The sequence below is a fragment of the Eurypyga helias genome, unplaced genomic scaffold, assembly GCF_000690775.1.
Source record: "Eurypyga helias isolate BGI_N326 unplaced genomic scaffold, ASM69077v1 scaffold5606, whole genome shotgun sequence".
NCBI classification, from domain to species: Eukaryota; Metazoa; Chordata; class Aves; order Eurypygiformes; family Eurypygidae; genus Eurypyga; species Eurypyga helias.
The window spans coordinates 87,882-102,667 of NW_010254586.1; the positions used below are offsets into that span (position 1 = coordinate 87,882).

Consider the following 14,786-nt stretch of genomic DNA (forward strand, 5'->3'; position numbering starts at 1 on the left):
AAGGACTTGGGGGTACTGGTGGATGAAAAGCTGAACATGAGCCAGCAGTGTGCGCTGCGCTGCCAGCAAGCCAACCGTATCCTGGGCTGTATCAGGAGAAGCTTAGTCAGCTGGTTGAGGGGAGGGGATTCTCCCCCTCTGCTCTGCTCTGGTGAGACCCCACCTGGAGTGCTGCATCCAGCTGTGGAACCCTCAACATCAGAAGGATATAGACCAGTTGGAGTGAGTCCACGAAGATGTTCAGAGGGCAGGAGCACCTCTGCTATGGGGACAGGCTGAGAGACTTGGGCTTGTTCAGCCTGGAGAAGAGAAGGCTCCGGGGAGACCTTATAGCACCTTCCTGTACCTGAAGGGGCTACAAGGATGCTGGGAGAGGACTTTTTACAAGGGTCTGTAGTGCCAGGACAAGGGGTAACGGGTTTAAATTGAAAGCGGGGAGTTTTAGATTAGATAACAGGAAGAAGTTCTTTATGGAGAGGGTGGTGAGGCACTGGAACAGGTTGCCCAGAGAAGCTGTGGATGCCCCATCCCTGGAAGTGTTCAAGGCCAGGCTGGATGAGGCTTTGAGCAACCTGGTCTAGTGGAAGGGGTCCCTGCCCATGGCAGGGGGGTTGGAACTAGATGGTCTTTAAGGTCCCTTCCAACGTGAACCAGTCTATGATTCTGTGATGCTATGATGCTTTCAAAGGAGACAAAGGGACCTTCATAGAAACAAAGCCAGCCTTTTCAGTCCCAGCTAGTGAGAAATCTTCGTTCCATAACTTGTCTCATATACTTCTGTTGCCACATTTTATTTTTGCTATATTTTTTCTGAGGTGGCAAGACAGAAGCTGGACATATTCCAGATCAGGATGTACAATTAAAAGGCATAATAGCCTATTGCATTAAGATTTGCTATTTTTCCTGTCCCAGTCTTTGTTACTTACAGCATTTTGTTTGGGTTAGTCGATCTACCAGCCCTTCTCAGCAACTCTCAGGTCTTTCCTTCCCCAAAGCCCAGCCATGCTTGCAAGCAGTTCAGTTGTGTCTTCCAATATGTATTGCCTTATATATGTCAACGTCTATTTTATCTATCACATTGCTCCAAATTACCTGGCTTTCAAGTAATTTGGAATTCATCAAAACCTACTTTAAGCTTTACTGGCTTAAAAAAAAAAGAAAATCTGTACCTCCAAATTTCAGCACAGCTTTTTGCCTATTAAAATAATCAGTCACCGGTTTCAGCACAGATATTTACAACAAGCTTTGTCTGATTGCACGTTCGTTTATTTCCATACTTTGTCTTCTGACTCTTTGGCAGTCTCATACATCAAGAAAGTGCCTGTCCATGTAGTGTCTGATATGTATCTTACTGTCGCAGCACACTGAGGCATAATCATTCAACAGGGTGAGGAATTGCTGCTGCCAACTCCATCCCAATCTATGAGCCTGCAGCTAGCTGTGCTTTGTTACAGATTTATCACAGTTGCCCACTCGCTTACTCCTGGCACCGCGCACTCAGCTTTGTTTTCATCATCAAAATCCCAGAAGTAAAACCCTACTGACCTACGTGCATTTTTACACCTTCTGGTGTGACACAGTTTGCTGTGAGTCCAGCAGATCCTCACCCCACCAGGCACTCGGTGCAGCAAGGAAACCTGGCTTGTCCTCTTGCCTGTCCTCGCAAATCCCAAGCCTCCATAGACCTCTCCCTCCTCCCTGTGCCCATGAGTCAGCCCTCAGTCCAAGCAGAATAGAAATTTAAAAAATACAACCATTATTCAACAGTTAATGCCCAAAATCCATGTCCTCTCAGCTACAGGCAGTTGTCCTACAGCGTTCCCAGCATAATCCCGTCTCACCCATCCAGAGCTGGAGCAAACAGCTGCCGCATCCAGGCCACGCTGCCTGCCCTCTGCTGCTCCACCTGCCACCCACCTCCTGAGGTGTTTCCTGAATTCAACTGTTAATTTATTTGGGTTCTGAAAAGAGAGAACACCTCTCCCTGTACCTTTGCGCCAGATCCATGCTGGCATCAGTAATTCACGCAGTGCAAACCAGCACTCGGGTACGATCTTTCCAATTTAGCTTGTCCCCTGTGCAGATATAACAATTCTTGTTTATTATTGTCCCCAGTTTAACCCAACCTGACTCATAAAATTTTAGAGGAAATAGTTGGGCTCCTAACCATCAAAGAAAAGGGAGGGGCCAGACACTGTTTTTAACGGGGAGCTTTCGGTGATCCCGTTTGGAGCAAAGCCAGCCTTATTGCAGCCACGCAGTGAGGGTGAGGGCAAGTTTTGGCTTGGAACAGGAACAAGCAGTTGCAACTGGGGAAAGGAGGAGGCAGGAAGCAATGGGGGGTGGGGCAGAAGTAGGACAACTTAAGCTTGTCTCATTGTAACCCTATAGCCGCTTCAAGAAGCCCCTGTCACTTGTCAAAATCCTCATCTTAGGTGCTGAACAAGCACAAAGGGAAATCAGCTGTTAATCCAAAAAGGAAATAAATAGGATGTGCACATAAAGTAAACCACAGAATGGGTAAGCATAGTAAAAGTAATGGAAGTTTTAAGGTCTCTTAAAAATGCCTTGGGGTTCTTCGTAGGGAATATAAGATTTATGCTGTACATGTTAAGCATTAAGTCTAAATCAGTCCTTAAAAAAGAGAGAGAGATGAAGAGGGAAGTACAGTAAAAGAATGTGGTGAAGGTCAGAGGTGAGAAAAACTGCAGAAGTAGTGAACTTCCCACATTCAAGGCTAAAACTGACCACAGATTGCAAGATCAGACTGGTTCAACTAACCAACCACAGCGTCAACAAAGTCAGGCTTTGGGCAAGAGCTACTCTGTCCCGAAATACTTACTTGCCCTATTTGTATTCATCTTCACATTTAAGTTTAAAAGGCCAGCTTTGTCTCAAGACAAAAAGACCTTTAGGTGCTGATCTTGTGCATGTTTAGATTTTGACCTAAAGGTGCTTCTTCATCACATGAAATCTAAAGCTTGTCCAACAGCTGGCTGCTTGGTAGTGTCCCTTGACACAGCTGCTGCTTAGACCTTACCCATTTTCCATATTTTTATTTTTTATGCTTAAAACATCAGCCACGTGTTTTTCTTTAAAGCAATACTTGTGGGTTTTGGGTTTTTTTTAATTCATTGTCTTTGTTGCATGGTGAACATTTTCCATAAAGCTCTTTTAAAACCGTTTGGGAGGTCACTGGAGCAGATTCTTCAAACTCCACAGGTCTCTATCAGATTTGGGTGGGAGGAAAGAAAGAACCAGTATTATTAGTGTTTATGCAACAAACCCATACCTTGACTCTACAGAAGCAGACGTTTAGAAAGGTGTGCTTCATGTAACTAGAAAATATTTTTCTCTTACCCAAACTTGGCCTGTTTTCCGCAGCTCACGCTGGGCCAGCAGTGACCATTACAGGCTGTTTTCTTGAGAAGCTTCATATACTCCAAAGAAGGAACAGAAGTTTTCTGGAATAAGAAACTTTAACTCAGTTTATTTGGTTCCTCTTGAATTTGTGGCCACAGAAATTATCAGGGGAAACCAAAAATTTTTTTAAGAGCTAGAAGCCAGATGTCATAAAGACAAGAACTGGCTAAAATATGCAAAACCCACTTCAAAATTGGCAACAAAGTTTGGGTCTCGTCTGGCTGGCATCTGCTGCCTTTCTCACAAAAGGTATCTTTATTTACAGTGATTCTTCTTACCCTGGACTTAATATTTCTTCCTGAAACAGAAAAGCAATGTAAGGCCCCTCAAGATAAGCAAAATAACTAATTTCACATGAGGTTACTGGCAGTAGCTGTACATTTAAAGTGAAAAGAAGGGAGGTAAAGCCAATGTTCATGTTAAACACCGAGTATGGCCCCTAGGAGTGCAATATGTGGTCAGAATTCTCAAACCAAGAGATGATATCCAAAATCATATAATTTCTTTTTTTCTATTTACTTTGACCACTTCTTCTTTCTAATTTAATAGCGATGGTGGTAGAGCACAGAATACAGCTGCACATTGCTAACAGGTACCACGCATTAAAACAAACTGCCTCCTCCCAGGACCTCAGGCAAAAAATAGTGTTGGTATGTGAAGTGACTCTGTCCCGTGACCTCGTAATGAACAGCAGCAGGTTTACCAATGTAATCACTGAACTTTGCTAAGACCTCAGAAACTGAGATCATGAAAGACTGAACCGGGCACTTCAAGTCTAATCCAAGCTTTCAGAGCGCTGGAAGTCCTGCCAGGGCTTTTGAGCAGCTGTACTTCGCCGTCCTTCCCAGAAGCCTGCTGCTCTTCCAGGTAGGCACACACGACAGACGATGCCCGAGCTCAGCTGAGAGAGTTACAAGGAAGGGGTGACACAAAGGGGATGGGAGCAAAGCAAGAGCAATGCACAGACTCACAGGCTTTTCCTGATGTGGCGTGCTTACATGCCAGATGCCCTGTACCGCTGGAAATGCACTTTGGTGATCTCTCGGCTCAGAGGGAAGAGCAGGGGTTTGGAGCAGAAGAGCATGAAGTCTGTCCCACTTACTGCAGGGAAGCTGAAGCCCATTACGTACAGCACAATGCCAGCCACGCACTTCCGAAGCAGCCACAATTGTATTACAGGAGCACAGGGAAATCTTTCTGGGGCAAGCAGTTAGGGCATTTGACTACAAGAGACATTTAAATCCTCAACGCCCAAGGTCACTGACCCCATTGTTACACAGTGCAGTATGATATACTGTCCCCTTGTCCATCACCTGACAGCGCAATCTCTCCTAAAACCTACATTTTCAGATGCTTTGCATTCGGCTCTGCCATTCTGGCAGATAAAAAAGAAGCATCTTAGAAGCGCTAATTAAGTGCTGGAAAGCCACACTCAACAATCGCACAGCGAGACCATCTTCAGCTTTAATGCATTTCAGCACAGAAAATGAAAATGTGATTATAACAACAATTCACTCACGAGGCATCCGTACTTACAGGAAGTGAAATACAACCATTTGTGCCCAATGTCCCACCATCTGTGCCAAGCCTATTGACAAACCTTCCCTGACAGGATGAAATACTGCTCCTGTAAAGGCATCCTTAACATAATGTGCCTCTACAGCATTGGGCTGGACCAAGTTTGAAAAACAGCCTTTTATAATACACGGATGAATTTAGCACTTAAGAAGATTAATGGATTCATGAATAGCCTGGAAATCCAAATTCATTGAATTTAGTTCACGGAACAGGTCAAATAGGCATTTATCAAACCATCTGGCATCTTTCTTCCTTAGGGGAAAAGCTGTGGTTGAGCTACAGACAGCCGAGGAGCCATTGCATCAGGAAGGGTTCGGTTTTCCCTGTACTCGGCTTCCCTCTAGAAATCGCTGTCACTAATAGAATCACAGACTGGTTTGGGTTGGAAGGGACCTTAAAGCCCATCTAGTTCCAACCCCCCTGCCATGGGCAGGGACACCTTCCACTAGACCAGGTTGCTCAAAGCCTCATCCAGCCTGGCCTCGAAGACAGCCAGCAGTAATTAGAAAGCAGTAGCTCATTTTGGACAGTGTGCTGCAAACCAAAGCGAGCTGCCCCAGGGCACCTGTCCTGAAACAGCTGAGGATGCCGCCTTTTCGCTGGTGAAAAAGCAGCTTCCCCATGTCACGCGGCAGCTGCTCCGTCAGTTTGAGAGCACACAGTCGTCTGCATGTGAGCCAATGGTGGCTTTCTCCAGAGCTGTTTACCTTACGGGCCATGGGACTATCCGTGGGGCTGTTCAGAGACGTGCTGGGGTGCCCATGCTGCTGGAGGCCGAGGCCATTGACTCTCGCTCATGGCTGGCCCAGCCTGGCCGGTGTGAACAGACCCGACCCACAGCACCTTTGCTAGAGCATTGAGCCCTTTCTGAGAAAGTTTATTTCCCCAGTTCTCCCAGACAGTCACAGGTGTAAGAAGGCACAGGAGCTGCTAAGATAAGGCCTTCGTGCATGGATTTGTACATTACCCACCATTTTTCACTGTTCTATGCCCAAAGTCCATCTTCAGCTGGCCTGTCCTTTGCATATTTGGGTACTGTCCTTTGCATATTTGTCCTTTGCATATGTTTTTGGGTAGCCACCGGTGCGTGACTGGGGGAAGGGCAGAGGCAAGGACAGCTACTCTCCGCGGGTTTCAGCACATCAGCCAACGTCTTCTCCGTACTGAACCTCCACCCTATAGCGAAGCATGAGCCAGGGTGGCTCCCCCTCTGCCACTGCTGCTCCAGCACCCACGAGCAATGAGCCGGGGTAGGGGTGGAGTTTGCGTTTCTGTTGACTCGTGAAAAGGCAGGAGTTGGAGGGGGGTGAAAACAAAGCATTAGGAAAATGTTTGAAAAGGGGTTTTTTATTAATTTCCATTTTTATTCCTATTCCATGACATTTTAGCAGAAATAAATGATTATATATTTTGTATCACTTCATATGAACATGTACACCATAATATGATAAGCCATGTGTAATGATTTTAGTTAAAATATGACAGAAGTGTATTTCTATATAGTCATTTACTTTTTTAAAGCATCGCTACTTAACACAAATGTAAGCGTAGTCATGCTCTAAGCTAAAGTGTCTATTCTTTATGCTGCAGTAAGTAGCTTGCCATTTGTTCTAGCCATAAAAAGGACATTTGTGTGCACCCATTTGAGTAGCCTACAAAAATACCCACCAGAGTAATTCAAGTATTGAATTGAGTATCCAATCTCAAAAAATAAAAAGGGTTTTGAGCAGTTAATTTATTTTTGCCAGTAAAATATCAAATTATTTTATTAATGTGCCCTGATGCATAGGACATGATCATTCTTTCTGGCCATATTAGCAGCTTTCATTGAAGATTTCTAGGTAAAACATGTAAGATGCCATACAAAAGAAAATGACAGCCTAGTTGGTCAGTACGGCACATATGACATGCTATGTGGTACACGAGTGGTGGAAATACCAAAATATTTAGTAGGGCCTGGTTGCGTTTGTCATCACCATATTCCGCCCCTACTGTCATGCCAGGAAACAATCTACAAATAAAAACAATACATTCCTTGAAACAATATATTTGTTGGAAAACAAAACCACATTGAAGCGACATTAATAAATAAGCTGTTAAGCTTACATAGCATTGCCTCAGAGAAGAATGATGTGACAAACATGGGTCCGTCTGTTTCTCCTGCTCCTGTGCCAGGATAGCAGGGGGAGAAAGGATCCAAATCCTATCTGTAGTCACGGCCAAAACGCTATGCCCACCCCAGCCCCATCTGGGGCAGGTGCCCTCCCCAGATGCTCCTCTCCTGTTCACAGGGCTAGTGCTGCATCCCTGGATGCTGCCCAGGATAGCCCTGCTCGCCCCACACATGCTGGTGGAAATCAGAAACCGCTTGCCAGCATTCAGCAGCACCCACCATGGGTGTGGGGGTCTGCCAGGATATAGAGAGGGGGTCCGGTTTTGCTGCCTCATCTTGCTGTCATAAAGCTGGTGGTTGGGTCAGCTGGAGTTGGACCAAAGGAACAAACAGCGCCGCACCACCATCCGTACAGATCCCTCTACCCTTCGCTCCCAGGAAGCGGAGATTGCACGTCTCTAAACAAAACTCAACCTCACTGTTCTTCTTTCATTGCTCGTCTTCCACACAGCTCTGCGAGTGTCCGGGGGTGCTCTGAGACCCCACAGGGCCAATTTCTTACCTGGAGTGGGACCCAGCCTTGAACCAGATCCCACCAGCTTCCCAGGGAATCTGGAGACAACCTGCCCAAAAGAATTTGGAGCCAGGTAAGTATCCAAGGCCCGTGAAAGGAACTTTTCCCTAATGACTAGGTAGGTTACAGGGACTAAGCGCTTAAGCAGGACCCGTTCTCCAGGCAGCCCTTGGTCTATTTGATCTGCAAAACCACTGCTGTAAAAAGTGCTGGGAGGTAAAAAGGGGTGGCGGCTTCAATGGTGTCTTCCCCCACCCCAGAAGAAACCCCATCCGTCAGTCCATCCAGCTGTGTGGTGTTACCGAAGACTTCGGTGGTGTTCGCCACCTCTTCGGGAAGGCCCATCTGGAGCAAGAGTTTAGAGATAAGGCTGTTGAACTTGCTCTCTGTGGTAGACCAAGGCTCTTCAGTTGGGGTCGGGCCTTCGGACGTGACATTTAGCTCTGCTGGGTCAAGACAGTAACCTTCTGGTGATCTCTCATAAAGCACGTCCATCAGGTCAATCCCAGCTACTGAGGAGGGGGAGGCACAGGGAATATCTCTGACAAGCCTGTAATTCTCCATCCACTCCTTCAGCCACTCGATGCGGCAGTCGCATTCCCAGGGGTTGCGGAAGAGGTACAGCCGCCCCAGGAAATACACCGGCTGGAAGACAGAAAAGGGCAGGGTCGTCAGGTTGTTGCTGTTCAAGTGCAACGCAACCAGGCTGGTGAGGTTTTCAAAAGCCCCTTCCTCAATGTAGTTGATCCTGTTGCGGTCCAGGTAGAGGACCTCCAGCTCCCCCAAGTCCCTGAACCAGGTGTTGGAAACATTCCTGAGGAAATTCCCCCCCAGGTTGAGCATCTTCAAGCACCTCAGGCCATCGAAGGAGTTTTCTGGAAGCTCACTGATCAGGTTGTCATTCAGATAGAGGTATTCCATCTTCTGGCAGCCCTGAAAAGCTCGCTCGTGAACCACATTTATCCTGTTGTCCTGCAGATTCAGGTATTTCAGCCTGGTCAGGCCCTGCAGGGAGTTGTAGGCTACTGCCTCTATCCTGTTTCTCTCCAGGTAAACGTGGGTCAGGTTCTCCATGCCCCTGATGGCACCTGGGATCCTCCGGAAGTTGTTCTGGAAGCAGAATAGTTCCTGTAGAGCAGGCAGCTCAATGAAGATCCTGTCTGGGATGTTGAAAAGGTTGCAGTCCGCCAGGTCCAGCTTGACCAGCCGCCTGAGAGCTGTGAAAGTCCGCGTGTGGAGATAGCGAATGTACTCGTTGTGGGCCATCTTCAGCTCCGTCAGGCTGGGCAGCCCCTTGAAAGCCCCCGGCGTGATGAAGGAAATATTGTTGTGGTTGAGTGACAGGGACTTGAGGGAAGGCAAGGTCCCGAAGGCCCTCTCGGAGAGGAACTTGATACTGTTCTTGTCCAGGTTGATAGAGGAGGCTTCACAAGGGAACTGGCTAGGGATCTGCCCCAGACCGGCCCGATCGCAGAGGACGGAACAGCTCCGTTCCTGGGTGCACACGCAGCTGGCAGGGCAGGACCGCACGCAGGCCCACACCGCGTGGGCTGGGGGGACCCAGAGGATCACTGTCAGAGAGGAACACACCGTCCCCACAGAGGTGGAGGGGAGAGAATCGGGATGCGTTGTTAGCACGTATGTTAGTCACAACAGGAAAAAGTAATTACGCTTTCTTTGCCTCCCTTCTAGCCAGGATAATTGCCACCCACTACTCATACGCCGGTGCTGACCGAGGACCTCTCGTGAAAGATTCCTAAAAATCTTCTGCTGAGGTTTAACGTATATATAAATGTTATCTATATCCATGTAAAACATCATCTACAAAGTCATCTCTGATTAATTTCTGTCCCCAGGAGAAGGAGTCACCTAGACTGAAGTATTTCTCAGTGTCTCTGTGCAAGCTGATGGGGACATGGTTTGGCCAGGAGGCAGGCAGAGATATGCTTTGAAGCAGCTCTGAATGGGCTGCAGTATTTTTGGGTGTGGGTACGCTAGTCCGGCAACGGGCAGGGGAGATGAGTTAGTTGCCTGGGACACATCAATTTCATCACTGTCTGCGGACACGCATTTTTGTGGGGAAAAGTCATCCAGCCAACCAGACATCTGCAAAATAAACCCATTAGGGAAGAACTGAAGACAGAGCTCATTTTGTCATTGCTCTTACAGGCACAGCCTACTTGCCGCTCGACAAAATGAGCAGCCACACCAGCCTACTCTCCGCGTAGTCACTAGCAGGAACGGTGTTGCTACTGCTGGCTTTTCTGCAGCAGTTTACTGGCTCCCACACATATTTTTATCAACAGGACATGAGAAACCATCTCTACTAACAACCACCTTTCTTACAGCATTGCTGGGATCACATCACAGCTGCTGCATGCCTGGTCCAGGCAGCCCCAAGGGCCGAGGGATGAAGAAGAGACTTTCCCCCACGTTCCTACTGACTGACTGGAGAGGGGAGCTCCCAGCAGCCAGGCTGCTTCTCCCCTCTGGTTTGCAGCACAGCGATTGTCCACTACAGCCTATTCCCAATGGACATTTTTATGAAGACAGACCTGTGAGGTCATATGCCAGGAAGCATCAGCTTCAGCAAGCGTCAAGCTTTCATTTTTGCAGCCCCTAAGGCTTTAACGGACAGACCGAGCTACAGTTTGAAGTGCAATTGCTCTGCCCTTTCTCCATCCTTTCCAGAGGCAGCATGCACGGTACTCTACGAGTTGCACTGCCTGTGGCTCCTTCAAGCAGGAGACCTGCAAAACCAGTTGCTGGACAGGCGCCCATTGACAGGACGTCAACCCAGGAGCTGACCAGCCTGGTTCTGTTTGAACCAACCAGGCCATTGCATGTGGAAGAGGGATTTATATATGTGGACGGAGCATCCCAGGAGGCCTTTAGCTGTGTCCTCTTTATCGAAATTCAGGCCCTATCAAGCCTGCCTACACTATTGTGATCAGATAATTAGCAAAACAGCATCACTTTGAGGATAAATAACAGCAAGGGACTCTGAGAGGTGGAAAGGATTTTAGACGGGTTGTCATTTTGTTTGTATATGCTTCTCCTTTTCCCAGAGCCCTTGTCTAACACCTACTGGAAAGTCCCCTTCAGTCAGGGCCCTGGGAGGAGCCTGAGGACAACGCATGGCCCCCCGATTGCTCTCTCTTCATGCAGGCTGCCCCAGGGCTGCCTCGTTTGCCGCCCTTTGCACCCGTCCACCCTGTCGCCTGCCAACAGGGACGTATGTTGTTATGCAGTTACATAATGAGGGCCAGACAGATTAAGGATTTGGCTGTTCCCAAGCATCTGACCGCAGGTCGCTGTCTGGAAAGGATGGATGGAAGTGTTGCTGCTGGAACGAGAGCCTTGCTTGGGCTCAAGGTGACATCCAGAGGGGCACAGGCAGTCCGAAGCAAGTTCTTTGTTTAGGTACAGCTACCCCGGGCTGGGTCACACCTCTGGCCTTCAGAGCAGACCCCCCAGCAGCTGCGTACAGTGTGCAGCGCAGGAATTAGCACGCTGATAACCAAATCCCCTCCTCCCCCTCCCTGCTTGTTCTCTAATCACTTGATGAAGGAAATGCCTATACCCAAGCCATATCCAGCCTGTTCCTCTTACACACAAGGTGTTTTTGTGCCCAGTCTGAGTGTCTGCTAGTGGCATTTCACAGAACACCTGTAAGACCTCTATTTGGAAGTGTATCTCTTTGCACTGTGCAGTACATGGAAAACAAACACTTGAGGACCATCCAACTAGAAAACAATCCCCTGGCAATACGAGCTCAGAGGAGCCCCTCAGCACCTCAGTCTTTGTGGCAGTTCTCCCCCTTTCTCGTGCAAAGGAAGTCAGAAAAAAAATCCTCCATCTGAACCCCCCACCAAACCCACAGGAGAGCTGCTGCTCAGGGCACAGATCTCTGACCAACATTGCATAAAACATTCCCACCTCTCCTTCCTTACCCCTTCCCCAAAAGGGTGTTCTTTGCTTTTTACACCGTGGCAGCAGCTGGAAGATGCCTCCAACACATTGACACATACGGTGCTCAATTACACCGTACAATTACAATTACAATTAGGGTGAAATACCTTTTTCTTAAGGTATTTCTTCTTCAACCTTCTTAAGGCAAGGTCAAAAATATTAGTGAGATTAAGGAATAAAATTCCACCCAGGCACGATCTCTTTTGCTCTTTTGAATACTACGGTAATTCAGTATTTGAAAGGAAGAATGTGAGACCAAAAAGCATATTTGCAGAGTTTTGAGAAGGGTAAAGAGACAATGATTGCAATAACTGAGTATTTAACGTAGACCTTTCTGAAAGATCTGTCTAATCCACTAGTGGGTAGTGCGCAACAAGAGTATACTCACCATTTAAAATGATGGCGAACATTACCTTGATTATTCACTAGTGGCATTTCAGGTCTGGCAAGCGAACTTGAGGGATCTAAAAGCACACAGGAAGAGCAGAGACAGGTTTCATCCTCTGTCATTTCCCTGCATCGTTTTCCCACAATAAGGCCTATGTTTAGAGAGGAAAATGAAGGAAAAAGCTTCTCTCCCACACACTCTCAAACTGAAGAAGTCCTCAGCATCTTCCTGTTGAGTACCTTTCTTTCACCACTGACCTTCTCAGGGAATCTTGCAGCTTTGTGGTACTCCTTTTCACGAGCTCATCCGCACGCTTCCCAGCAGCTCTGCCAAGTACAAGTTCCTATCATCTGAGGTGGGAAAACATCACCAACACTAAGAGACTGGCCATCTCCCCAGGCACTAGTTGCTGGTACAGAGGAGCGTAACCAGCTTAGCATCAACCAGCCAAAACTAAAATTCCCAACAGAAATCATCTAGATGCATTGCTTACCTAGCCGAGCAGTGGCTGTGTCCTCCCTCCTGCTCGTGAGGCTGCCATTAGCCCGACGAGTCAGTCCCCGAAAAGTTGGCATTTTTTTCTCGCAAGCTATCATTTAATGGCAGGAAAATCCTCTGTATCAGAGGAGGATTAGTGGAGATGGAAGAATGTGTCTGTCCTCTAAAGCTCCTAAAGCAAAACAGGGATTGCAGACAAACCAAACTGCTGCTTTCTCCCCTCTGCCAACCTCCTCTCCCCCTTCCCCCCCACCATTAAAAAAAAAGTACAGTCCAGGATTGGACCGCTGCCATTCAAACAGCATTGCTGAAAGGCAGTACTCCACTTCCCATTACATAATGACAGAGGAGGTGGGAGCAGAGGGTGCAGCCTAAATGTGATTATATCTGGGGGCAAGCGCAGGCTTATGGTTGCCCTTCGTTGAGCTCTCCAAACCAAAACAGCCTGGGATTCTCTACCCCCATGCACACTTCCCCAGCCCCAGAGTGACTCACATGGTGCTAACAGGATGCCAGTGTGCTTTGTTTTGCCAGGAATTGCTCCTTAACGGCATGGAGACACCAACAGCACTGGGAGAAGGGTCAGCAAACACAGGGAGCTTGCGTGATGTATATGGCCCTGACAATAGCAAACTCTGCCCTGCCAAGGAGCGCGGTTTTACTTGCGGTGCTGCAGCTGGTGCGTGGAAATCATGAGGACAGGTTCTGCATGTGGAGATGTTTTAGCATTCAGGATGTGAATTGGTTTTTAAAGCCTTTTCTGACAGAATGATGATGGTTTCTTTGGAGAGTGGGGGCTGAATAAGTGAGTTGTCTCAGCCTCCCATGCCTTAGGTAATTACATTCACCATGTCAGAGGGAAAAATAGCTCTACTCTTTATTTCTAAAAGTGAATTATTCTGCTTTTTTTCCCAGGAAATGGAATACCTTATGAATTTGTGCTTGATACAGCAGGAAAGATTCATCTGGGAGCCAGCCTGCTGCTGCTCAGCCCTTCCTGCAAATTAAAGCAGCCAGCGACTCTGGGTTTATTTTGTTTTGGCTTTCCCTCAGTCTTAAGGCATCTAGCTGGCACCTCAGGAAATCTCTGTCTGTCTAAACAGCGTGTAAGCAGGCTGGTGCTGGGGGGTAGGCTGGAGGGAAGGGGGTGACCCATATAGCCCTGATTTTACCTGAAGGATACCTTTCCCCACCACCTTGCTGTACCAACCCCCCACCTTTGCACCTCACTGCTTTGCAGAGAGGAGGAAACAGGTTTGCAAAGGGGCATGTGAGAGCATCGCAGCCTCCACCGTGGAGCTGAAGCTGCTGGAGACCTTGTGGGGACAGAAGTGGCAGCAGCTGGGTGCTCGTCAGCACTGGGACAGCTGGTGTTTCATCTAAACGGCCTGGAATACCAGGAAACCACAACCTATCTGATCACAGAAAGCAGATCTCTGGCCTTTCGGCCATGAAAACTGGGGGGAGGAGGGGAAAGCACTATTCCCAGCTCCTTTTTCCACAGCATTTACCAGTCCCCTAAAGGTAGTACCAGAAATCTTCTCTCCCAGGCGCACACATGCTGTAGACAAGGGGTGTGGGCAGTGGGCAAGGAGGGTACGTGGGAGTCGGGGCCAATCAGGCATGTGATCAGTTGGCATCTCCCCAGGGAATAGACCTGCTGCTTGGTTTGCACAGCAATATTCCATCTGCTCCTCAGCTATGAGGAGCGGCTGATCTGCACCAAGGCACCAGGCTTTGGCTGAGACTCCAGGGCTGTCCTGTGTCTCGCTGCTCTTCCTCCACGTGTATAGTAAGGGACCGGTGGGATGGGACATGAAGGACCGCTGAGCCCCAGACTGTGCTTTTGTGATCTGCAGAGCCACCTCTCCCAGAGGGGCAGCTTGAGGGATGGGGCAAAACACATCCCCTAAGGAGGACCCAGGGAGGCTCTGCTGTGTTCAATGGGTGGGCTGGGGACTAGTGGGCTTGTTAAACTGGGACCTGTATGCACCTCGGCAGTCGCTTTTGGGGGTAGGGGGACAGTGGCCGTAGATGCCTATTGTGAAACCAGCAGCCATGATGCTGCAGAAGCAGCCTCCAGCAGAAGCTCGAGGAGGGCTGGCAGGGAACACCTCTTGGAGCGCCACTGCAGCAGGCAGCCGCGCCATACATCAGCACAGATACCATTAGCTCCTGCATGAGCTTCTGACAGCAGCTCTGCCGTCAGCGTCCCTCACACACAGCTCAGTGGCTGCAGC

General features: G+C 48.3%; 1 protein-coding gene across 1 annotated transcript; it reads right to left on the reverse strand.

The window, feature by feature from the left end:
* Nucleotides 1-7,862: 7,862 nt before the first annotated feature.
* Nucleotides 7,863-12,070, reverse strand: NYX (nyctalopin). The gene is made up of 2 exons (XM_010153041.1): nucleotides 12,049-12,070; nucleotides 7,863-9,259 (listed from the first exon to the last, which is right to left on the reverse strand). The coding sequence occupies exons 1-2, from the start codon at nucleotides 12,068-12,070 to the stop codon at nucleotides 7,863-7,865; spliced, it is 1,419 nt and encodes a 472-aa protein (XP_010151343.1).
* Between the last annotated feature and the right edge of the window lie 2,716 nt (nucleotides 12,071-14,786).

Coding starts and splice junctions, on each gene's coding strand:
- NYX (XM_010153041.1), bottom strand. CDS start 12,070: ATGTTCGCCATCATTTTAAATG. Junction 9,260..12,048: donor GTTCGCCATCATTTTAAATG/GTGAGTATACTC, acceptor CCTCTCTGACAG/TGATCCTCTGGGTCCCCCCA.